The sequence below is a fragment of the Rhineura floridana genome, chromosome 2, assembly GCF_030035675.1.
Source record: "Rhineura floridana isolate rRhiFlo1 chromosome 2, rRhiFlo1.hap2, whole genome shotgun sequence".
NCBI classification, from domain to species: domain Eukaryota; kingdom Metazoa; phylum Chordata; class Lepidosauria; order Squamata; family Rhineuridae; genus Rhineura; species Rhineura floridana.
Genome location: NC_084481.1, coordinates 141,621,044 through 141,645,517, shown reverse-complemented (window position 1 = coordinate 141,645,517; position 24,474 = coordinate 141,621,044). Strand labels below are relative to the sequence as shown.

Genomic DNA, 24,474 nt, shown 5'->3' with positions numbered 1-24,474 from the left:
GTCAAAGCAGTTGTAAAGAGAGGAGGGTGTGTCCACTGTGGGTAGAGACACACTCACTGTTCTGCTGGTTCCAGTGTGTCTCCACCTCTTTTCTGAAAATGGGGGCACACAATGCTAGTCAAACACCACCCCTTTGTACTGTAAAATCTGGGGGGATCAGCTTGAGTGCAAGTTTTTTTTATAAAAAAGCTTCAAAGGTATTTCACAACTGATCGGCAGATCAACCTGTTCCCCCTCCAGGTGCGGCCAATAGAAATGCTTTGCTGTAGGCGACTTGTGTGCTTACAGCCTGTGCCTCAACATGTGCTGTAGCTCTGGTCTTATCTTCTTCCAATTAGGGTGTGATTAGATCAATCATTCAAATACAGAGGTCCAGCAGAATGATCTGATCTCTGAGAAAGTATATACAGAACAGTGGCATGTTGTTGGACACCAACTCCATGGAGGGACGCAAGATCCATCCCTGCTTTTTTCAGACCAACCAAAACATTACAGAATAGAGGAAACGTTCAAGTTCTCTGGCATTTTTCTTCTGGCTGGGTGTTAAGTACAACAGTGGAAGGGAAAAACCAGGGGGAAAAGATTGCCAAAGTCTGCAGTTAGTAAGAGTCTTAAGATGGAGTGCAGGAAGATTTCAGCCAGGAATGGGGAAACATGTGGCCCTCTAGATATTTCCCAATTCCGACTTCCGGGAAGGGTGACTTCGCTTGTGCCTGCTTTTGAGACGGGCTCCTGCCTCAAAAGAAGCTTATTCAGATATAAATCAGTCAGAACATTTTTTTTTTGACTGATGAAATTTCTCCCGGGCAGGGAGAAACGTAGAGATCAACCTCAAAAGCCTGTTTTTGTTGGGAGGACTGGATTTCATTAATTTATGAGAAAAGGTCCAGCCAGCAATGCCGGACAGACTTCCGAACAAGCTCTATCTGATTAATGCGATACATTTATCTTTTCTTCAAAGAGAAAACGGACTAACAGGCAAGCACCCTTCTTTCTATTATTTTTTTTACTTGGTTTAAATTGTTGCAGCAAAAAGAGATTTGTCAAATGAATCAGCTTTAAAGAACTTCTGGGTGAGCTATAACTCTTCTCTGTTATTCACGAAATTAACAGCTTATCTCTGTTTCTATTGCAAAAAGCTGTCCTGGAAGTGCATTCTAAAGATATAAACAGAAGAGGGATTTCTATTCCGAGGAACATTATATTGTCTGGGACTATTCTCTTTTTGGTCTATTTTATTTTGACAAATCTGCTTCTTCACGATGCCACTAACTGTTTTGATGCTGGGAACTAAATTTGTTTTGTATTCTTGAACATAGAGAGATAAGGCAGGCTGCTCTGTTTATACTGTGATGTCATCAAGCCTGGAATATTAACCCAATTGTTGCTGAAATAAGAAGTGGTTCTTCTTTATTTTTGTTTTGTTTTGTTTTCGTGGTTTTAAAAATGGCAATCAAGAAAGTGGCTGAGAATCTGGAAGTAATTATGTTTCAGAAAATAATGGATGAGATTGAGATAATGAAACAAACCCTGCGACAGGGCAGTAAGGAGCTGAAAATTGAACTGAGCAAAATGATGCAGGAGCTTAAAGAAATAGGGGATCCTGTGAGAGAGGAGGAGAATGAGATCAGAGATGAGAAAAGAAAAAATAAAGGGAAGATACAAGCCTTGGAGATTGGAACAAATGTGGAATTGGAAAAAGATCTGGAGTTTATGGATATTAGAAATAAAATCTACTGTTTGGAATTTAATGTTATCTCTGAAGAAATTAATGAAGATATTAGAGATAAAGTTATCAATGGCTTGGATAATCTTCTGGACTGGAATGACATGATGGAGCTTGATATAGAGAAAATCTATGGAATTAACTGCAGCCATGTGACAATGGAAAAACTCTCAAGAGATGGGCCAGTGCATTTTGTAAAAAAGAAGAACAGAGATATGACTTTACAACAATATTTCAGCAACTTATTCAGAATTGATGGCAAGAAAATATTTGGGATAGAGGAAATTCCCATCAGACTCTTTTTATATGACTATGGCTATGACAGCAAGATTATTATGGAATACTGATAATGGAAGATTGGACACTGAAATTACTGGACTTAACAGGACTATTGAAGATGGAAGATGGAATTAATATGGATAATGGAATAATGGCTATTGAAATTATTGGACTTAACAGATTTTGATGAGATGGATTAATCGATATGTTTATTTGGATTATGGTTATGACAATAAGATTATTATTATTATTAACGAGATGGATTAATCGACATGTTTATTTGGAGAAAAATTGATAGATATATTTCTTAAAGAATTGAAACCTCTCTTTGACTTTTTGTGGAAAGAATAAAGTAATGTTTATGAGATTTGATGATTAATTAAGATAACTACTGGAGGAAAGTGATTTTATAATATAATTTAAGAGACAGGATTGTTATATATTGTAGACCTATAACTGATTTGATCTGCGACAAATGGGAAGTCAACATTTTATTTTTTTGTTTAATCATTTTTGTTTTCTTTTGTTTTTTGTCTTTGAATGTTTTATGATTTTGTTTTGTATGTTTTATGAAAATTTGAATAAAAATTATTGTAAAAAAAAATAGATATTTCCCAATTCCATCAGCCCTGACCATTTGCATGCTGGCTGGGGCTAATGGGAATTGGGGTTTAACAATACCAGGAGGGCCAAAAGTTCTCCATCCCTGCTTCAGGTAGACTCAAGGAGGGTCCTGATGGGAGTTTATTGTGGAATTGGTGCTGCTCATGCACACAGGTTTTTGCAATGCTCACATGATGTCATCATCAAAATGCTGGTCCATATTTTTTTACATTGAATCTGCATTTCCCCAGTAAGTAAAAATAACTCATTATATCTGCAGTCACTGCGGAGGTGGAAGCTCATTGTCACATGTGTGGTGATGTTTCTGTGGGTGGCCTCTAATACTACATCTGTACTTCCATTTTGTCCTCATTGAGTACATTTTCTGGCCCAAATGATAGTGGCGTGCCTATTTCCACCAATTGCTGCATGTTGAAGGAACATTCACACTGCAACAGTCTAGCAAGAAGGAGACATTCTCTCTAAATCTCCACACTATACATGTTGGGGATTACCTTGGAGTCAGGAACTGCAGTACATAATCAGCCTTTTTAGGGAAAAAATACAGAAGCCTTGAGCACTCAGTATTAATTAAAAACAAAACAAAACAAAACAAAACAAAAACACAAATGGAAATCAGTATTCCATCACCACCCTCCATACTAGTTCTCCACTTTGCCAATTGTGAAATATGATCATTAAGGCTGGTAACATTTGCTCTTGTGTGCTCTCTGGGAATTTTAGGTGCACACTGACATGTACAGAAATACCTATGCGCAGGCCCCAGAACAGTAGAAGGCAATGGATACATTCCATTATGCTCCACCCACTAGTATGGATGATAAGCAGTAGAACAGCAATGAAGATTCATGACAGAAAAAAAACCCCAAGAATGTGTAGAAGCTAATATGCCAAACATGCACACAGAGCCCCCTCCCTGGCCAGAGGTCTGGTAGCACCAAGTACCATTAATTAGACTGATCTCTGCAAAGTTCAAAAATGATTTTCTATTGCACAAAGAGCTGCTGAAACAAAGAAGAAATACATGCTACTTCCCATATTTTGAAAATATAAAATCTAATAATATTTGTTTCCAGCACGAATTCAGTTCCTTGTAAGTCAGTGTGAAGCTGTGTGTCCAATTTTAATTCAAAAAGAAGTGTACTTCAGTTATCTAAAGCGAGGAAAACACAGTGTACTGTAGTCTGGTGATGAATCACACCATATACGTACTGGCCATTGTTTGATTAAGTAACAAAGCAAACCTCTTATTGATAACTAAGATGTAAACACTTCAGATACACATAAATTCATCTGATCTTTTGTGGAAAGACTTAGTTGTTTGGAGAGGATCTGTAATTTTTTTTAAAAAATATACACAATCTTGAGAACAAATAGTCAAACACGTTTTATTTCTTGAGGCTCACTTGGTTACTAAAAATAATACAAGTCTTGTTTATGGTCATTTCCAGCTGTCCTCTTGTGGCCTTACTGTTTGTATAAGCTGGTGTGGGCAGAACTTTTAGCCCAATGATTCTGCAAAGAGATCACTTGCACGCTGACTTGCCTGAAAATAATTGAGGATAAGTCTATGGATGTAAAGGGCTCAAGGCTTTCACTGTAAAAGTCTTTAACCTAAAATTCTTTCTCGTCACTTTGTTTGGGGGGCTATAACTGGGTGTGATGCTTCCTTTTGTTTCCTGTGCTTATAGGCACTTGTCATCAATTACCCTTTCCCTTTTGCATTATTATAAATTTTTGTGCTTGAATAAAGGCTACATCCTTGCTCTGTGTCAAGAACCACCCCCGCAGTAGCAGCTCAAAGGTCCTTCTAATCTACAATTCTATTTCCCACAGTGTCCAGCCAGATACCTCTGGGAAGCCTACAGGCAGGGCAAAAATTCAGTAGCCCTTTTGCACTGTTGCTCCCCAACAGCTGACATTCAGTGACTTAACTGCCTCTGGAAATTCCTTATAGCCAGCATGGCTAGTAGCTATCGACAGCCTTATCTTCCATGAATTTGTCTCATTCTCTTTTATAGCCATCAAAACCAGTGGCCATCGCCACATCTTGTGGCAGTACATTCCACATAAGAACGTAAGATTATAAATAATCCAAACATGCAACCCACATTGTTTCAGTTGGAGAAAGTCCTTTGGGGATGACAGTTTGAACATATGATCTGCAAGGCCCTTGAGGTGTCCCAACCGCATTTAAGTAGTATATTGAGCGATGACATATGTAGCCTTTGGATTGCACTATAAAGTTAGCACGCATGTGAAATAAATGCAGAGAAGGCTGAGGTCAAAGGAGGTTTTGAATGGTGCAAGGTGTTTTCTTGCAGTGTCTCCCACAAGCTAAAGTAGCCTGTTAATAATGTGTCCTCCAGCTGGGATGTTTCTGTTTGCAGAACGATGTAACTGAAAGACAGCCAAGATCAGCTAGTTGGTGGCTTTACTACTTAACAGATTCTTTTTCAACAATCCTTTTAAGTTGAGAGCCATCCCAGTCTGTGTCTGTGTCAGAATTGCTTAATATGTTTTTAATAATGTTTTTAACCCTTTTTAAAATGTTTTTAACGCTGTTTTGTCTTAATGTATTTTAAGATTTGTTTTTATGATGTTTTAAAGTGTTTTTAGTGCCTTGTTTGCCCCCCGCGGTTCCCGCTGGGAGGAAGGGTGGGATACAAATTAAATAAATAATAATAATAACAGATCTAGCAGACAGGGGTGAACTTATTGTGAGGACAGAGAGGGGCTGTGTGTCAGTGACTAGGGACCTGACATTCCAGGAGATGAGGCAAAATAAAACAACGGAGCAGGCTCAGAATAGTGTTCCTGTCAGCAACTCTGCCATCTTCCCATGTTACTAAACCTACCAATTAGGTTGAGTAATTTTAATAATAAATATGCTGTTCCGATCTTTAACTCTGTGCTGTTTGCTTAGAGGATTGCTGTCAGTTTCAGAAAATTCAGAAAATTGATTTAATACAATAAATGAACAGTTCTGACTTTGGCTGTTTGTGGTGCTCAGCCTTGTATGGCAGGGAGATTCATGGGTGTTTTCCCTTTCCCCCCACCCTTCCAGCATTCGGTGTGCTATATATTTTGTACCTGGGAAAACACCATTCTGTCTCCCTCCCCACCCAAGATAGTGTATCAATGCAATTAGGATTGCCATGTGGAATGTGGTAGTGCAGGTGTCATTTGGTCACCTGTCAGATTTTGCCTGTGATGTGTATGGTGATCAGCAGCACAAGTCCTTCCCTATGCCATTTTGTAACTTTTAAAAGTACTATTTCCGCATGCCAGGGAGCAGTTATATTTAGGACAAATACTGGGAGCACAAGCAAAGCTTTCCCACTCCTCTCCCAGCAATGTCCCACCACATTATACAGCCCATTGTTTTTATGCATTTCAGTTTAGTCCTTCAGGGCTGAGAAATCTCCTTTTCAAGCGCTGGAGTGCACATCTGCCCTGATATAAATCTCCCTTTGAGCCTATGTGTTTTTTTTAACTGAAAGAAAGATTAAAATGCAGCATACTGTATATTAACAACTAAGAAAGACACAACTATGTTTAATAAAATAAATACATTACATTTACTAAATTAATGAAAATAATTCATCAGGGTACTTTTTCTCCCGATATTTCTGGTTCCACATCAAGACAAAAATTGCCAATTTTTCTATTTATTTATTTGCTTGCCCATTTCCCCCCCTTAGATAATATCTAAGTTTTATCAGATTCATAATATCCCATATACCGTTGAACCAGTCTAAAGCTAGAGGTGGCTTAGGTTGTTTCCAATTTTTTTCAATTTCAATTTTTGCCACTGTTAAGAGTCACAATCATTTCTAAATCTGTATCCAAAATGGTATCCTTCACACAATTTAATAGGATTAAGCACATGATTTGTCTTCTTTGAAACATCCTTAATGTAATGGAAAGAGGCCTCCCGCCCACTTCATTTTTAAGGCAGCTGCCAGAAGATTTTCCATGCTTGCACAGATCCTAGAGGGTCTACAGCTGCAAGTGTAAGAGGAGACTTTCCCCTACGGACGAATGTATGCAACCATACTCTTCAAATAGCAAATTAATTTAGTTTAATGTATGAATTAGCGTATATTTTTAAATGCATAGAATGCATAAATGAAGTTGGAGGTCTGTAGTGGAATTCTGTAGTGGAGTCACCATGAATCCAATCACTTGAAATCTACCCAGAAAATCAGAAGACAGCAAAGGATATTTGTAGTTTGTGCAGTATAGCTGGAAGGAAACATGATGGAAGGTGCTGGAATATAGGGCTGTGTACTGAGAGCCAGTGTGGTGTAGTGGTTAAGGTGTTGGACTACGACCTGGGAGACCAGGGTTTGAATCCCCACATAGCCATGAAGCTCACTGGGTGACCTTGGGCCAGTCACTACCTCTCAGCCTCATGAAAACCCTATTTATAGGGTCGCCATAAGTCGGAATCCACTTGAAGGCAGTACATTTACATTTTACTGAATTTGGCTGAGGCCTGAATTGAATTGGGCTGATTCAGGGGGATCTGGACATTGATTGAGTCGGGTTGAGACATCCCTAGAACACCACAGGTTGGGTCAAACGGCCCAGAGCAATCCAGGGTAGGCAGGAAGGAGAGCCAGGCATGAGGCAAGAAGGAGAGAATTAGGGAGGACCTACCTGACCAGCTGCAACTTCCCAGGAGAAGGTGGGGATGTGGAGTGGATGGCTTTGGATGTGGGATGAGGCTTTCCTGCCTGATCTCTCCTTCTTCCTGACCAGTGCCCTGCCTCCCAGAAGCAGCACCAGCTGGTCAGCAGAGGATTCTGTCCTGCAGGGTGCAAGTTGCTGCTCCTTCACAAGAGGCTTCTCTGCAGGGAAGGAGCTCACAAACATGCAACGCCTGTGTTTTTTAACTTGTTTATAAATGGTCTGGTTAGGGGTGAGCAGTGAGGTGGCTCAGGTTGTTGATGCCATTAAATTGTTCAGGCTCATTAAAACAAAAAGAGATTGCGAAGAGCTCCAAAAGGACCTCTCCAAACTGAGTTAAGGGGCAGTAAATGGCAAATACAATGTAACGTGAGCAAGTGTAAAGTGATGCATGTTGGGGCAAAACATCTTAACTTCACATATATGTTCATGGAGTCTGAACTGGCAGTGACTGACCAGGAATGACCAGGAACGAATGAATAATTTGATGAAGACCCAATGTGTGGTAGCTATGAACAAGGCAAATTCCATGCCAGGGATCATTAGAAAAGGCATTGAAAATAAAACTGCTGATATCGTAATGTCGTTATGCAAATCTGTGCTGCATCTGCATTTGGAATACTGTGGTGTACAATTCTCGTCACCTCACCTCAAAAAGGATATTGTAAAGTTGGAAAAGGTTCAAAAAGGGGCACCCAGAATGATCAAGGGGATGGAACGACTTCCATATGAGGAAAGGTTGCGGCATTTGAGACTTTTTAGTTTAGAGAAAAGGTGAATAAGAGGCCATGATAGAAGGCCTGGAGAGAGTGGATAGAGAATTTTTCTCCTTCTCTCATAACACTAGGGCTCACAGACATTATGGTATGCTGTGCCTCTGCAGTCGGAGGCAATGTGCTTCTGAATACCAGTTTCTGGACACCGCTGGTGGGGAGAGGGCTCTTGTGCTCAGATCCTGCTTGCTGGCTTCCCATAAACATTTGGCTGGCAATTGTGAGAACAGGATGCTGAACTAGGTGGGCCATTGGCCTGATCCAGCAGGCTCCTCTTAGGTTCTTATCTTTGTAACACCCTGCAGAATTGAACCCTCCTGTTCTCAGTCAGGCGGTAGGGGGAGGAGATGCAGCATCTCCTCAGTCCCCCTCCCGACAATGTTTCCTTAGAGTTTTAAAAACTCCAATTATACAGCCAGGAGAGTGGCTGTATACTACAGTCAGCATGGATTTTTTGTATTCCGCAATGTTAAATTGAAAATACCCCCATGCCATTCTGCTGCTTCCCATAAGCTCATTTCAAAACAAACCCGTAACAAATTTAGACTCCTGGACTCAGAAACTCTTCCTTAAACAACCCTCTGTGTTTTCATGGTGATACACAAAACACCCAGAGAGAATTGAGAGTTCAAAGTGTAAAAAGAGAGAAAAATATCCAGACCCCTGTTGGGCTTTTTTCTGTCAGTGGACTCATCATTGTTAATTAAAAATCAGCCATGTTCACAGCATACCTGTAATCCTATAACTGACCTTGCCCCATACTCTGACCAGCTAGCTAGGCTTTCCTACCTTTACCTGTGCTCTTCTCTACCTAACTTTCTTCCACTGTAAACTGATATGCTCAGGGTAGCTGACCTGCCCCTCCTTCCTTTGTAGTGTTGCCAGGTCTCCAGTTTTCACCCAGAGACTCTGGTTTTGGGGTCCTCTCCATGTCTCCAAGTGAGTCCCCCCAATCTCAGGACTCTTAGCTTTCATTTTAAAAACAAATTAAATTTCTAGGTGGTCTGGTTCAAGAGATATACAGCAAAATGTCAGCTCTCCCCCCCCCAACTTGTTAGAAGTTGGCTGCTCTAATCCCTGCCTTTTCAGGTTTTGAGCTAATAAGTGAAGTCAGGGTTGTGATTGACAAGAGATTTGCTGACCTCCAGGCAATAGCTAGAACCCATTGCAAATCCTGAAAATAGTTTCCTTTTCCTGCTTGTCTGCACATCAGAAGTTGAGTGAGTGTAAAACTTTCAGCAGCAGCAGCAGCAGCAGCAGCAATATTACTTTTCTACAATAATATACCAGGAAATCTATAACTGAAGATCACAGCAGGATCTTGGTAGGCATACACAGTAAACAATTTCAGTTATTATGATTATAATAAAAATGTATATGCAGGTTTTTTAATTACTTGCAAAAATAGCATATTATACATTTTATCTTTCAAATAATTTTTGAACAGAAATTTGAAAAGGTGAACATGCTGATGCCATTAAAATATGTTATACTTTTCTACTTATAAGGAGTCAAACAAATTTAAATTTTACTGGACTGTTGAAGAGGGTAGTTGATTTGTTTAATTCATAGCCTGTTTTGAAAACCTTCCCCATATGAAGCTTTAATCCTATACCCACTTTTCTGAGAGTAAAGCTGCAATGCTAATCCCACATGAGTAAACCCCACTGAATTCAGTAGGACTTACATTTGAGAAGATATGGTTAGGATTGTGCTGTAACTCAGTGGGACTTTTGAGTTAACATAGCACAGGATTGTGTTGTAAATCTTTCTCTCCCACTCCAAACCTTTTTTTTTAAAGCAACTAGGCAGAGCTTACTTAGAATTATTATTAGAATTAGAATTCTAGAATTATTAGAATTAGAAATACCTGCCCTTCACTCAAAGGTCAATGCTTTTATTTGGCAGGAAACTAATACTTGTTTTTTTAACAAAATGTTCTGCAATGGCCAACTGGTTTTGACAATAAACTATTATAGGGGGTGTATGTATTTTTACATCTCCAGTGTGTGTGTATATGGAATATTTCCAACAACACTGTGAGGTAGGGTTGGAAACAAGGCAGCTCACAACAAGAAATAAAGCCATTTAAAATCCAATCACCATAAAACAAGTATAAAACAGTTGCAAAACAGATTAATGTGGCATGATTGTGAATTTGGGGTTGGATGAGCGAAGGTCCTTATCATTTGAGGTTGTAGTCCTGTGCACGCTTCCCTGTTTGGGTAAGCCCTATTGAATACATTGGGACTTGCTGCCGAGTAAACATGCATAGGATTGCACTATCAATATCTTTACAGGTTGTGTAAATAATAAACATCCTTGACATGCACGCTAATATAAATATTTCTTCATACTGTGGCTCGATATGTATCTGATTTCACATTATAGTTTTACATTATTATTTCCTCTACATTTTAAGTGTGCCCTTCTTCCTTGGGGTGGTCATAGTCCCCTTCTACTATTTTCACCCTGAGGGGCAAATTAGGCTGAGAGATGGTGAGTAGCCCATGGTCACCAAGTAAACTTTGTAGCTGGTTGCCATTTTAAAAATTAATTAAAATGACTTATATGCAGGCAAAGTTTATGAAGTAATGCAGATCCACATAATGTCTTCCCCCAAAGAATCCTGAGAAGTGTAATTTCCCCCTCACAGTTAAAGTTCCCACCATCCTTAACAAATGACAGTTCCCAGGGGATTCATGTGCTTCAAATGTATGTTGAAGGTGCTTTGAATGCATGGTGTGGATCTGTCCTAGGCATGTTGTGCATTCATTAGTGAACTGAAAAGAAGAATTCTAGAAGGTAATTTTTAAACAGGGAAAGAGCTGTAGCTTAGAGGTAGGGCACATGCTTTGCATGCAAAAGTCCAAAATCCAATATCTGGAAAAGACTAGTGCCTGGAAGCCTGGAGACCAATGCTAGTCTATGTCATCAGTACTGAGTTAGATAGTACAAAATGGCTTGAGTCAGTATAAGGCAGATTCCTTTGTTCCTAAAAGAGAAAAGAGACCCAAGGGCCACAGTGACTCTGAAATTTACTTATGTATTTTACTTATAACATTTCTATACCACTTTATTGTAAAAATCTCAAAGAGGTTTACCGAAAGAATTAAAACAATAAAATTAAATGGCAAAAACAGTTTAAAAAGGTATTCAAAAACATTCAAAATAGCAAAGCCAACAATGAGTTAAAAACAGATAAAAAGTACAATAGTTTCTACATGCCTGCATAGGCTTGCCTAAACAAAAAGGGTTTTCAGCAGGTGTCGAAAAAAGAACAATAAAGGCGCCTGCCTAATGTCAATAGACAGGGAGTTCCAAAGTATAGGTGCTGTCACACTAAAGGACCAATTTCTTATAATAGGCAAACAAGTACTATGTGGCACCTGTAACATGGAAAGCACACCTTGACTGTGGCCTGGTAGCAAATCAACAACCAATGCAGATTTCAGAGCAGAGGTTATGTGCTGACAGAGTCTCACTCATGTCACCAATCGTGTGGCAACATTCTCCACTAAATGTAGCCCCCAGGTCAGAAATCATGGGGATTTCTGTGACTTTGGCCGACTGGCTGCCAGGATTTTTTAGTGTTGGTTTTTGGTTAGGAACCCTGACTGTTTGAGGGATGCTGAGTTGATGCTGAGCCTTACTCACAGGAATCTTGTTGTAGTTAGTGTAGTATTGCATTTAGGAAATCATCACTGTCTTTTGTTTTTCTTTTTCTATTTGCATTTCATTTACCTCTGACCTCAGGCCCTTACATTCATACAAGCAATAACAGTGGTTCCGTGTGCTCAGCTCAACCCTCATAAATCCACTGATGATGCACCTTGTTGTTTGCATGATGGTTTGTTTCTTGCCTAATAGTGGTAAAAGAGAATTCACATACTGGGAAGTGTGGCTTCAATTGCTGTTGTTTCCAAGCTACTGCCTGTGAAGCTAGATGAAACCATGTGTATTTTGTCTCTCTCAGTTATTACTCACTGGAATTTGGTTGGCTGTCAAAGTGAGTTCATAGCAGCTCACAGGTTAAGCCGGAAAGGGTAGAGAAACTTCTTAACTCTTACTCATTTCCCAAATCTCTCTCTGCAGTGAAGGGTCAAGTCTGCAAAAAGGTTTGGAACAGCAATGTTAAAAGGCAGGCAGAGCATTCCAGGCAGGGGGTTGCCAACCCTGCTTTAATATGGATATTGTTGCAGAGGATCCCTAGTCAAGCCTTACCAACAGCACAATCCTAACAATATCTACTCAGAAGTAAGTCCTGTTGAGTTCTATGGGGCTTAGTCCCTTAGTAAATGTGTTTAGAATTGCAGCCTTCAGGGACATCCATCTATACTCCTGTGTGCTCCCATCTAACATCTCCACAACACTAGGCTCCTTTCTTCCTACAATGGCCTTCTGGTGACTGGCCTGGCCTGAGGACACTTAAACCCTTCTTGTCAGAAGCAAGTAGGCTAGATTAAATGTTCTCTACCCAGGCTCCCTAAACAAGTGAGAAGGAATGACCCCATCACTTCAGCTGGACCTGGGAACACACTCATTTAGCTAAGATTTCTATCTTAATCTCCAATCAGATATTTTTTTTGTTGGAGTGGTATGCTCCAAGCAACTGTGGTTGATGCTTAACATATCATGCTTAATGACATAACTAGGGCCCTGGCCCATGGCATCACTAGGGGCCCACCCCATCCTGTGACATCACTAGGACCCAGCCCCTGAAATCTCAGGGTTTGGGATGCTTCTGCCCTGGCAATCCTATTCCTTGTCTTCTTCTTTGACTGTCCAAGGACAGAGGAGACATCTCTGTCTTTGTTCTCTCTCCTGAACCATGAGGGCAATACCCACATCTGGGCATTGTGCCTCCAACTCCAGTTAGTTAGTTAGAACTAGGTATGTCTTTCCTGTCTACTATGTATTTCTACAAATAAAGTAGCTTTTTCTTATTTTACTAAGTCTTAAGTCTCAGTTATTTAATTGCAGGGTAAAAGCCTGCTTCTTAGGTAAATACACACACTGGGCACACACAGCTCAGACCATACACATAACATGGAATACCACCAGGAAGAGGCTGAAAAGGTTGGAGATAATGCAGATTTTTCTTGTGCTGCTTCTAACCTTCTCATGTAACCAGCATGAAGTGAGAGACAGGGGTGTGCACCAAACGAAAGATTAAGTTCAGGCCCCCATTTGGCACTTTGGAAAACAGTCCAATTTTGTCTGAAGTACTTTGGAGGCTGACCAATTTCGTTCGGGTCTGAATCTGAATTCCTGTTCAGAAAAATGAAGCTTCAGGTCTCCCCCATTTGCTAATATGGGGAAATTAAAAAATGGCAATAGCCTTTTGACAGAACTGGATGAAAGTTTGAGGCATAATATCCCCTTCTGTGTAGATAAAGCTTGTTAAATTACAGACAAATAGGTCCATAGTTTTTTTTATTGTAGGAACCTTACTTATTATTATTTTAAAAAGAAACTATATATTTTATTTATTTGTTGGCAGAAGTGGATAAAATTTGCAGACATGCTAGCAACTTATCCATGGATAAATCCTGCCCAATTTCAGGAGGAAAGCTGCAGCAGTTTTCCTGCAAGTGCAGTTTTTTTTCTTTTTTCTTTTCTTTTAAAGGATTCAATCTCCTCTGTTGTTTTGTGGGCAATTTGTATGAATATAGCATATATCATGTAGTGCTCCTATGTAAAAAACCTGCCAACTTACAGATAGATAGGTCTAGGGATTTTGTGCTAGGTGCCTTTAAAACTGATTTTTTGGGGAGGAGTTCCCTCCCTGTGGTTTCGTGGGCAATGAACTTAGTATGAAAATTGAATACATCATAGAGGTGCCACTAGCAAAGTAACCTGTAAAATTTCAGAAGAATAGATGAAGGGACAAGGGAGTTACAATGAATTTTTTTTTTTTGCGGAGGAGACATCTTCAGGCTTCTGTTCTGCTCAATTGGCACAAAAAAGTGAAATGCAAAGCAGATTTGACAGGAGTGAATGTGTTTCCCAGGCCATACCCCTTCACTTCTCCTGCTCCACATTCACCTTGAGTGCTTTTCCTGGCTGGAATGCATCCTTAACCTGTGAAATGCCAGGATGGAGAGATGTGTCCATATTCATAGAAACCTCTGACTTTTATGTGCTTAGAATGCAGCCTAATGTATAAAGGTGAGAGTCACAGCTGTTGTTTTTTGTTTATGGTCACACCAACCATTGACATGTGGCCATCCAGAGGTTTCCATGAGAGACTATGGCACTGGGCTGGAAAAGGTTTCCTGTCTTTGACTTAAGAGGACCCACTGCGGACTGACTGTAGGCCCTGTGCAGGAATCTAGGTACCCGTTCTTATCCTGCATTCTCTCATCTACCATGTGGTTAACAGGAGATTAGGACAGGCTGCTCTTGAGTTGCTTGTGAGTATCAGAAGAGTGAGCCTGAACAAATAATGTCCAAGACACGTAAAAACAAAAACCCTCCCATATGGAAATGCTCCTGGTTTAGGAATGGATTAGTCTATTTTTGATCCATGTCAATTTTGTGTATGTTTACTCATAAGTCGGTTCTGTCCCATTTCCTTATCAATCTACATAGGTTTTTTCAACCACTTGAAAATTCACATTAATTTTTAAAAATCCATGCACATGTCACTCTAAAACACACATTTTTGTATTGTCCCATTCCAAAATGCATATTTTAATGTATTGCAACCTAAAGTACACATTTAATGTGTATTTTAATATGTATTTTTGAGCCATGAATTGTATTGCAAAATTCAGAGAAGTGCAAAAACCAAAGGATAACTGCATTCCAATCCACATATTTACCATAAGAAGTTCAAATCAGTTTGTTTAAAAATGATGATGGACTAGATCCTTGAGCAACCCTCCAAGCCTGCCTCACAGCCTATGGCTTTTGATCATAGTCTTTGTCTCTAAACAGTTGTTTGATTCCTCAGTTGAGTGATAAACTTGGGCCTCATCTGCACTACACATTTAATGCCCTATTATGCTACTTCAAACATCCATGGTTTCCCTCACAGAATCTTGGAAACTGTAGTTTGTTAAGGGTGATGATAGTTGTTAGGAGACACCTGTTCCCCTCACAGAGTTTCCTGGGAAAGGGAATTGATGGTTAAACCACTATGGAAATTATAGCTATGTGAGGGGAATAGGGGCTCCTAACAACTTCACAAACTACAGTTTCCAGAATTCTTTGTGGGAAGCCATGGCTATTTAAATTAGTATAATAATGCTTTAAATATACAGCGAAAATGGGGGCCTGAAAAGGGAATTAGAAGGTGGATCTTTCCTGCTCCTGTTTTGCAAAAAGCTTTTTCCCCATCGAACTCCCTGTTGTATAAGAAAGAGCTGCTGTTCTCTGTGGGTCACAGGACATATGCACAGACACTTATAAATTGGAGTGTCAAATAGCACTTATGCAAAGTTAACTTTCTGCCTGTTGTGCAGCTATTAAAAGGGGTGAGGCAGGGTGGAGGTGGGGAGTTGGCAGTCTCTAATTTGGCTTGTAAACTACTTTGGGAAAGAGATCTGTTAAATAAATAATAAATTGAACATTTATTTCTGTTAATTGATATCCCACTTAATTTTCAACAGAAATATCTAACTTCTCATTTATATTTATAAAATAACTTGTACCATATTCTCCCCCTTTCTCTTCCCTGTCCCAAATTCTTATTTCAGAGCCATTTCAACGATGAGTGCAAATTCAAAGAGATCCTGCTGCCCAACAACTACAACGCTTATGAGTCCCAGATCTTCCCAGGGATGTACATAGCCTTGAGCAAAAATGGACGAACAAAGAAAGGCAACAGAGTCTCTCCCACCATGACAGTGACACACTTTCTTCCTAGGATTTGAGTGCTTGTCCCTTCAGATTTAACCTCAGGGAAGTGCGGGAGAAGGCATGACCCGAGGCGGAGGAGAGCAGGAGGGAAAATCTATGGTGCACTTTTCTTTGAGAGTTTTATGCAAGAGTAGGTGTAAGATATTTAAATTATTTAAGTCTGTATATATGGCCAGAAAGTTATTTATAGTTTTGATTTTTAAAAAAGAAATTCCTAAAAAAGAAAAAAAGAGAGAAAAGACAGACCTGGCATGAAACAAAAAACCTCCAGCCTAAGCTATTTGTTGCACAATGCAACAACAGAGGACTCTTTTGCATTGTGGTTTATTTAACCTTGTTTTGGGTACGTTATCACAGGTGTGCTGCTATTATGTGTTGTTTTTTAAAACGTGAAATCTGATTCCTATATTTACAATGTTTTGCACTGTTCTCTGTGTTGTACAGTGTTAGTGAACATGAAGTTGTTGTCCTTTTTTCTTTTTTCTGTAAAGAAACCAATGATAATTGCCAGGTAAGGACTTAGTCTTTGAAGAAAGACTGGGCAAACCTTCCTCAGTTCTGATGCCAGCTTGTCACACGCAACATACAATGTCTGACCTCCTTTTGTGCAGCTTTGCCATTTCATTGAAAAGGTATCAGTTTACTTCTGGTGCAGAAAGTGCAGTGTTGAAGTACCACCCTGAAAAGCTGTTTTATATCTGCTATTACTGAACTCTGAACTTCCCTGCAGTCAATCTCTTTGGAGCCCGTGGGACTCAGTCCACCAAGTAATATGGCTGAAAAGACCCATTTGAACTAACTTGAAGGCTGCACAGCAGCAATGCTTGGTGAATTGTTCCCTTAGCAGACAACTCCAGGATTAAGTCTCCAGGATTATTACTGTGTTTTAACTTTTTTTTAAGTTGGACAAAAGCAAACGTTTTGACTGGTTGGTTGGTTGAGTCTGGACAGTGTTTGCTTATTTTCGTTCCCTGTCCCCCCAACTCTCACACTGTGAAACAAGTAGGCCACAATTAACTAGTAGCATTTGATTTTTGAAATGAAAACTATATATTTTTCAATGTGATAATTCCATTTCCCCTCCCTGCCAAATGCATAATTCGGGCAATGTCTGAAGAGTGTGTCATCAAAAAGGATTTCTGTCTCTCTAGCTGCTCTAACTCTGCGATATGGACAGATGACTGAAGTTCCTCTATTTACTTATTTATTTATGTATTATTTTTAATACAATATTTTGAAGAAGAAAACATGCTGCTGCCTTTCAGGTTGCAATCCATAACCCACTATGGCTGTGTCTATGTTTCCATAGGAGGCCAGAACGCACCATTGCAACAGAAATTGACTTAGATCAGGTGTGGGGAACCTTTGGCCCTCCAGATGTTGCTGAACTACAGCTCCCATCAGCCTCAGCAAGCATAGCAAATGGTCGAGGATGATGGGCGGTGTAGTTCAGCAACATCTGAAGGGCCAACAGTTCCCCACCTTTGGCTTAGATGCTCCTGTTGGTAGTTGTGCTTGCAGCAATGTGATCATCTGAATGATTACCAGAGAAGTACATGGACAGTCTCTAGCTGGAAAAGGGCTTGTTAGTGGTATGCTTTGCTGCCCTGGGCTCCTACTGGGAGGAAGGGCGGGATATAAATCTAATAAATGAATCATTCCAATGACCACTCGTCACCAGCACTACTAGCAGCTTGAAACACAGTTTTCCCTATTTTCTGGCAGGTAATATAGCTGGGTATATTGGAACTTAATCATTTTTATAGTTTTGTGAGAAAGCCTGGGGAAACCAAACTCAGCTTAGAGTGCAGTTCTACAGTCAGGATATGCCAGTTGAAGGGCTGCAGGATGAAGTGGAAGCTTGCTGCATCGGCAATTATGTCTTTGCTACTGGATTTATCTGGTGCAACTGGATGGATACATTGGCACATCAGTTCTGCTGGTGCAAGGCCCAAAACAGCATTGAGCATGGGAAAGGAAGGGAATGGGACAGAAAAGAAACAGACCTCTAATGCCAAACTCATCAGGCCCCACCATGCTGCAAGTGACAGTGCAACTTTGCATGGACCACTGAGCAGGCATAAGGAAAATCCCATCTTTAGGATGCAGTGGAGAGAGAAACTGCCCCCTATAATGAGATGATGAAGTATAGGATATGATGTGTTGCACCCGCATAAATGCTCCCAAAGTATAAATAGACTTTAGGATTACTCTGTCTGTTTGTTGTGTAGGTGCAGGATTATTCCCTATACAGTTTTCTTGACTTTGGACTACTGTGATATAAAAGGCTTATGGGTTGCAGCCTTAGCATTTCATTCCCTGACATAACTGATTCATGTCTACCTCACTCATTCTTGAAGCCAGTTTCCTAACAAAATCTGTATGGAAGGTGCATACATTTCTTTTCTTCCTACCACCCACCCGGTTAATTCAGTGTTATAATTTCCATGTGGAAATTATGTGGGGTCTCCCAGAATCCCTACTTTTTCCCCTCCATATGTAGCCAGAAGTATTCCAGATAGTGTTGGTTGCATCCAATTTGAGCCTTGTCACGTTTGTGCTATCTTTACCCAGTGATTTACTTTTAGTAAGGATAATCATGGTGAAAATATTTGCAGACAGCTGTCAGGCTGCAGCACTATATGGTCATCCAGTAACCCTATATTTTTCTTTATATATTTTGTGAATGTAAACCATGTCTTTAAAGCAAAGAATGAACAGGCAGGTTGAGAATGATGGCAGGGAGATGGCGAAGGAGAGATAAGGGGAAGTCTGAAACTTCTGCTAAGTTTTGAGTTGTTGGCTGATTGGTTTTTTTTTAACGAAAGTGTATATTTGAAAAGCAAAATATAATGTTTGTGAAACCAACATCTAGGAAGCCTCATGATGCTTTAGTAGTAGTTCACACCGTTATGGCTTGAGTATAAGACCTGTGGCATGAGCAAATCAAGGCTTATGACAAGGTATGCTAGTTGCTGCATCAGGGCAATATCTCAAATACAATGTTATGGTGCTGTTATTTCAGGTAGTCTTGCTGCCACAAAGATTTATGATTGGAGTGGGCAAGCTGATGCCCTCGAAGATGTCCTCTTGGTAGGGCTGCTTTACACCAGAATCCTGAAACTATTTCCACTGACTTTCAGTGGGATTTCTTTTGAGTAAATATGCAAAGTTCATGTCTTCAATTTGAGGCATTTAGAGCACTTGAGGACCTTTGAGTCGCATGGTGTCTGTGTATAGCCTGCCACATTGGTGGCTGGCTGAAAGCACCTTTGACAACTCCTTGAAAGTATGGACTACAATCTGGAGCAGATTCACTGCTCTACAGACTTTGGAGCCACCAGCTTCCACTGATCTGTCTTGTTTCCTTTCCTCTTTATGTGGTGGGCAAGAAGGAAGCTGACATATCAAATCAAACCATTGGTCTGTCCAGCCTAGAATTCTCTGCCTTGGCTGGCAGTTGCTCTCTAGGGCCTCAGGGCGGAGGTCTTTTCCATCCACAGCTACCTGACCCTTGTCACTAGAAAAGCCAGGAACTGACCCTGGAATCTTTTGCATGCAAAACAGGTGCTGAACCATTGAGCTATGGTCCCATCCCACAGGGTCCTAAGGGAAGGGTGGATCAAAATGACTGAGCCTGATCCACCATCCCATTGGCAGGTGGCAAACTGGGCGTGGTCATTTTGGCAACATTTTAGTGGATTTGCAATTTGCCCCTGAAAGTTTTTTTGGAGGAGAGGGGCTTAATGTGTGGAGTGTGTGTGTGTGGAGGCTTACCTTCCCCCATTTCTTTTGTAACTTTTAAAAGCTGATGAGACTGTATTTTGGGAATGAAGGGTGGCAGCATCCAGAGCCCAGTTGCTCCTGGCTTTAAAATGTTGCAAAAGAAAGGGGGAGAAAGGTAATCTCCAACACCACCATTGTAACTTTCTCCCTTCTCCTAAAAAGGAGCAAATAATTTCATGCCTCCCTCTTACCTCATTTAGTTTGGTGGTTTGCCCCTCCCTCCGCAAATCCCAAAATGAAGCAAAAAAAAAAAGGATCTCCCTCGATGTGGGTTGTGCATGACATGTAGCCCTGCACAGTCTGGAAGGGAGATATTGGCATACGAAATGTGATGCCACAGCACAGAGCACATTCTTTTCCCTGGATCAGGTTTCTATTTTCTAAAGTGGATGTTAAAACATTAAACTAAGAACATGGGAAGCATCCTTCTGAGTATGTCCTTATGTCCCATTCCTAAGACAAGCTGTGCAAGTGAGCCTTTGGGGTGCAACTTGTCGACTAAATCCTCAATGCAATGTCACAAATTCTGAGACACTGATGTGGTCATTATCACAGCAGAAGTGCCATGACAGGCCAAGGCTGGATTAACCAGCATCTTTAGTGTGCTACAGACTGAGCAAGCTGGGGAGCCTCCTGTGAGTTACAGTGTTGGGATGGGCCTACTTTGTTCTCCAGGCTGTGCTTTATTGAACTTCCTCACATTGAAGAATGTGGCAGGGTCCATCATAGGATAGTAGAAGATTGACTGTGGCCCAGGGGTGTAGTCGTCCAGGGTCCCAGGGGGTCTTAGACCCTTTACTTTTTTGGGAGCGGGTCCCAGCAGGGTCCTTGTGTCCCCAGCATCCTATGAGCCAATCAGTATGAAAGGGGAGTGTGTTAGCCATTGAGAAGAGTCTTCTAACATACTTCCTTGTCCTTTCCTGCTGATTGGAGCCAATCAAAGTGAAAGGAGGTGAGTCGGCCACTGAGAAGACTCTTTTCAGTAGCTAACACTCCCCTTTCATGCTTATTGGTTCCTAGGGACATCTGTTATTGTGGGAGAAGACATTAACAAGGATCTCATTTAGCAAAAAAGGGGGGAAGAGTGTGACTATGATTATGATGAAGGAACCCTGCACTTTTGAATTTGCCATTCCACTACTGCTGTGGCCCCGTCTGCAGGGCAACATGAATGACTTTGGAAAGGTTCATATAAAGGACTGATTTGAGATGAGGTATGGGAACTTGTTCCTGTGTTAGCATGTCAGCAGAGAGAAATAGCACCTTTCTTAGGATGTAATACTGGTGCAGCATTAATGCATGAGCCTTGTGCTTGTTCCCTCCTCCCTCTGCTTTCCTCCTTTCATCATGAGGACATTGGAAGCTTTTGCTTTTAAAGTAATCAGTGCTCCCCAAACCTGGAAAAATTCATGGGGAAGGAGTGTAGCTCAGTGATAAAACATTTGCTTTGCATGCAGAACTTCCCCTGTTCAGTCCCCAATATCTCCAAGTAGGGCTAGGATTATCCCCTATCTGAAACCCTTGAGAGCTGCTGCAGGCAGCTAAATGGACTGAGCCAAATGGACCAGTGCTCTGACTTACTAACAGCTTAACAGAAGATAAGGCAGCTTCCTAACTCTGGCTTATTCAAACTCTGATTTGTTTGAACAAGCCAGGATCAAACTATGGTTTATAAACTTGGCTGGTTCACTAGTGGTAGTTTAAATGAACCAAGTTTGGACATAACAGAACATTCTGGTTAGCTGACAAGTGAAAGTAAAAACTTTTAATCTCTTGCTCATAGCCACAGAGAAGGGAGAAAGGAATGTTCAAGCCAGAACATATCATACAAGGTTATGCACAGCAAGTTTTTAAGTGCGACATCTAAAAAAGCCCTATGTCCTGGAGTCAGCGGTTTGAATGCCCCCAAATATGATTTAGGGTTGGACCCCTTAGGTCTTTTAATGCAGTCTTGTTACAAATAGAAGTGTTACAAATGTTCAGTGTCAGGGATGTTAAGAGCAAGATAGTAGCTGATATTTATCACATGGTTGTTGCAGCCATCACTTGATTACTTGAATGGATAGGATTGCCATCATATATCACTCTCATTTATCATCTCAGGCATATGCTCAAGGATAAGCTTGAAAGGCTATTCTCATCCCATCTTCACTATCAAGGATTCTGCCAGTTGACGAGATTTGCAGTCTTGAGATAATTTAGTGCTGATTTACACAAACAAATTTCACAGTTTCTCTGCCCAATGTTATCCAGAGATAATTATCCTTTTCTATACAAACAAGGAATTTTAAGGTGTCTGTGTATGGACTGGTGGCATCTCTTCCCAGCAGAAGTAATAACTCTAACAATGTTTACCTGGCAACATCTCTTAGGATGGAAAGAGAGGTGAATCCAGCTGCCTGTTCTCGTCAGAGGTTGTTCTTTCTCTTTCCCGCAGCATACTTCAGCTTTTGATTCAGTGTGTAAACAAATCCAAGGTTGAATTATCAACCCAGGACAACTGTTCTTGCAGACATATCCTTCCACAGCAGTCCTAGAAGCCCCACTGAAAATAATAGAGCACACCAGAGTGGTTGTTGAAGAGTTGTAATCTTAGGGAATGATCCGTAAATTTGTACATCAGCAAAATGCCAAGACTGCAGAAAACCTGAGTTCATCTTTCTTTTCTTTTTTTACATTCCTGTATATTACTAGTTACACATACAATATTGTACTGACAGATAACTTGCATGTATACAGTACTTAATGGATGATCTTGAAGAATAAAGCTAGCCATAGGTACTGATGGAGGCAAATTCAGAATCTGGGGAGTCTGGAATACAAACTCTTCCAGTTTGGATGATTTACCCCAAATTTGGGTTTGGCCTCATCCCTGCTGCTAGCTAGTTTTCTCTTTAAAAAACCTTACCCTCTCCAGTTCCCCTTTTTAAAAAAAACCCTTACCCTTGAGTAAGGGGAAGGTGTAATCAATGGTGGCAATGGTGCAGTTAGGTTATTTGCTATTTTGGACTTATCCTGTGTATACACCATATATTGAAAGGATATTGAAAGCACATTAATTCCCCTCAAAGAATCCTGGGAACTTTCATTTGTTAAGGGTGTTGGGAATTGTAGCTCTGTGAGGGGTAAATTACAGTTCCCAGGATTCTATGGGGCAAATCATATCCTTTAAATGCATGGTTTGTACATAGCCTTCATGTTCTTACAGGGTTCCCCATCTTTGGATGGGAATGTATATTACTTCCCTTCAGAATCTGGTAAGCCAGTCCTGCTATGTTTGGAAGCCTCCTGCCTATTCTGATGAGTGGGTCACTGGACTTCTGCCTCAAAGTCCTGTCCCAACAGCATCACTGGCCAGTAGGGAGGCATTGCTAGAGACCAGAGAGGTTGCTAGAGAACTCATACCTAACTGAAGCCTGTGAACATGACGCAAAGCATCATTTCCACTAAAGATGAGGTCTGCAAGTTGGCCTTTCCCTTTGCTGGTGAGCTTGCCCTTTTAAGATTTTTCATTCAGAATGTGGGAGGACTGGAAGGGAATGTTTGGCTTCTCCTGTTCCTTATTTCTGAGTTTTCCAGGGAAACCTTGAAATAACCAAAGGGGCTCCCCCAAGCATTATCTGAGATAGTTTGGGAGTGGAAATCAGATGATTTTGAACAGAGCTAAGTCATCTATCACCACTTATCAGTGAGATCAGAATATAGGACCAGGTTTCTTTAAACAAGAGATGGGCAACCTCTGGCCCTTCAGATGTTGTTGAACAGCAACTTCCATCATCCCTGATCATTTGCCATGCTGGCTGGGGCTGATAGGAGTTGGAGTCCGACAACATCTGGTGGGCCATAGATTCACCCATCCTTCAAACCATTTTGCTGCTGTTCTTGCTGTTTTAAGTAAAATAAGCTCTTGACATGGGATGCTAAAGTTTTTCTGTTGAGGTATTTCTGTATCCTTCCCTCCTTGTTTTCTCTCTCCCTCATGTGTGGGTATTCACATCCATAGCCATCATGGCTATCTGGAAGCTCAAAGTATTTCTAGGTTTCAAAAATCAAAACAATCACAAGCATTGACTTGACCCAGAAACCCATTGGATGTGGACAGTTCTCCTTCAGTGTCACTGTTGACTTTCTTTCAATTGTCAGCTGACAGCCTCACCCTTGATGAGGTAGTTTATATTGTAATGTTCAGATAATGTTATAAAACTTTGATATCAATGTTACATGGTACAAGCTTTCACCATTTACCAGATCTGTCTGTAGTTTTATACAGGTGTTGTTTAATATTGTGGTGTATGTGCTGTGCACATTTAAATGCATAATAAATAGATAAATGTTTACAAAGGTTATGGTGCATTGGTTGAAATTATTTAAAATACCTGTATGTCCTGAGGTAGAAAACAAAATGATTATATCCCATTTTAAAAGTATCATAAAATGACTGCTTCACTTACAGCACAATCCTATGCATTTTTATGCTGAATTAAGGCCTGCTGTGTGCGTTTGGATTTACTCCCTAACCCTAAACACATCTACCAGGGAACAAGCACCACTGAACACAGAGTGGCTTTCTTCTGAATAAGCATGCATGGGATCATGCTGCTAATCATTTTATGAAATGACTAACAATTTATGCTCATACAGAAATGTGGAACTTACTTCTAGGTAAGCATGCAGCTATAAGGAATTTCAGGGAATGGCTGCAATTGCACTCTCTAACAGTGCAAT

General features: G+C 40.6%; 1 protein-coding gene across 1 annotated transcript in view; it reads left to right on the top strand.

The window, feature by feature from the left end:
- The window catches only part of FGF4 (fibroblast growth factor 4), a 29,379-nt gene extending 5,319 nt beyond the window's left edge, over positions 1–24,060 (top strand). Inside the window, exon 3 of the mRNA XM_061610686.1 lies at positions 15,801–24,060. Within this exon, the coding sequence (XP_061466670.1) occupies positions 15,801–15,977 (177 nt within the window). The 3' untranslated portion in view covers positions 15,978–24,060. The remainder of the gene's footprint in view (positions 1–15,800) is intronic.
- Positions 24,061–24,474: the final 414 nt, after the last annotated feature.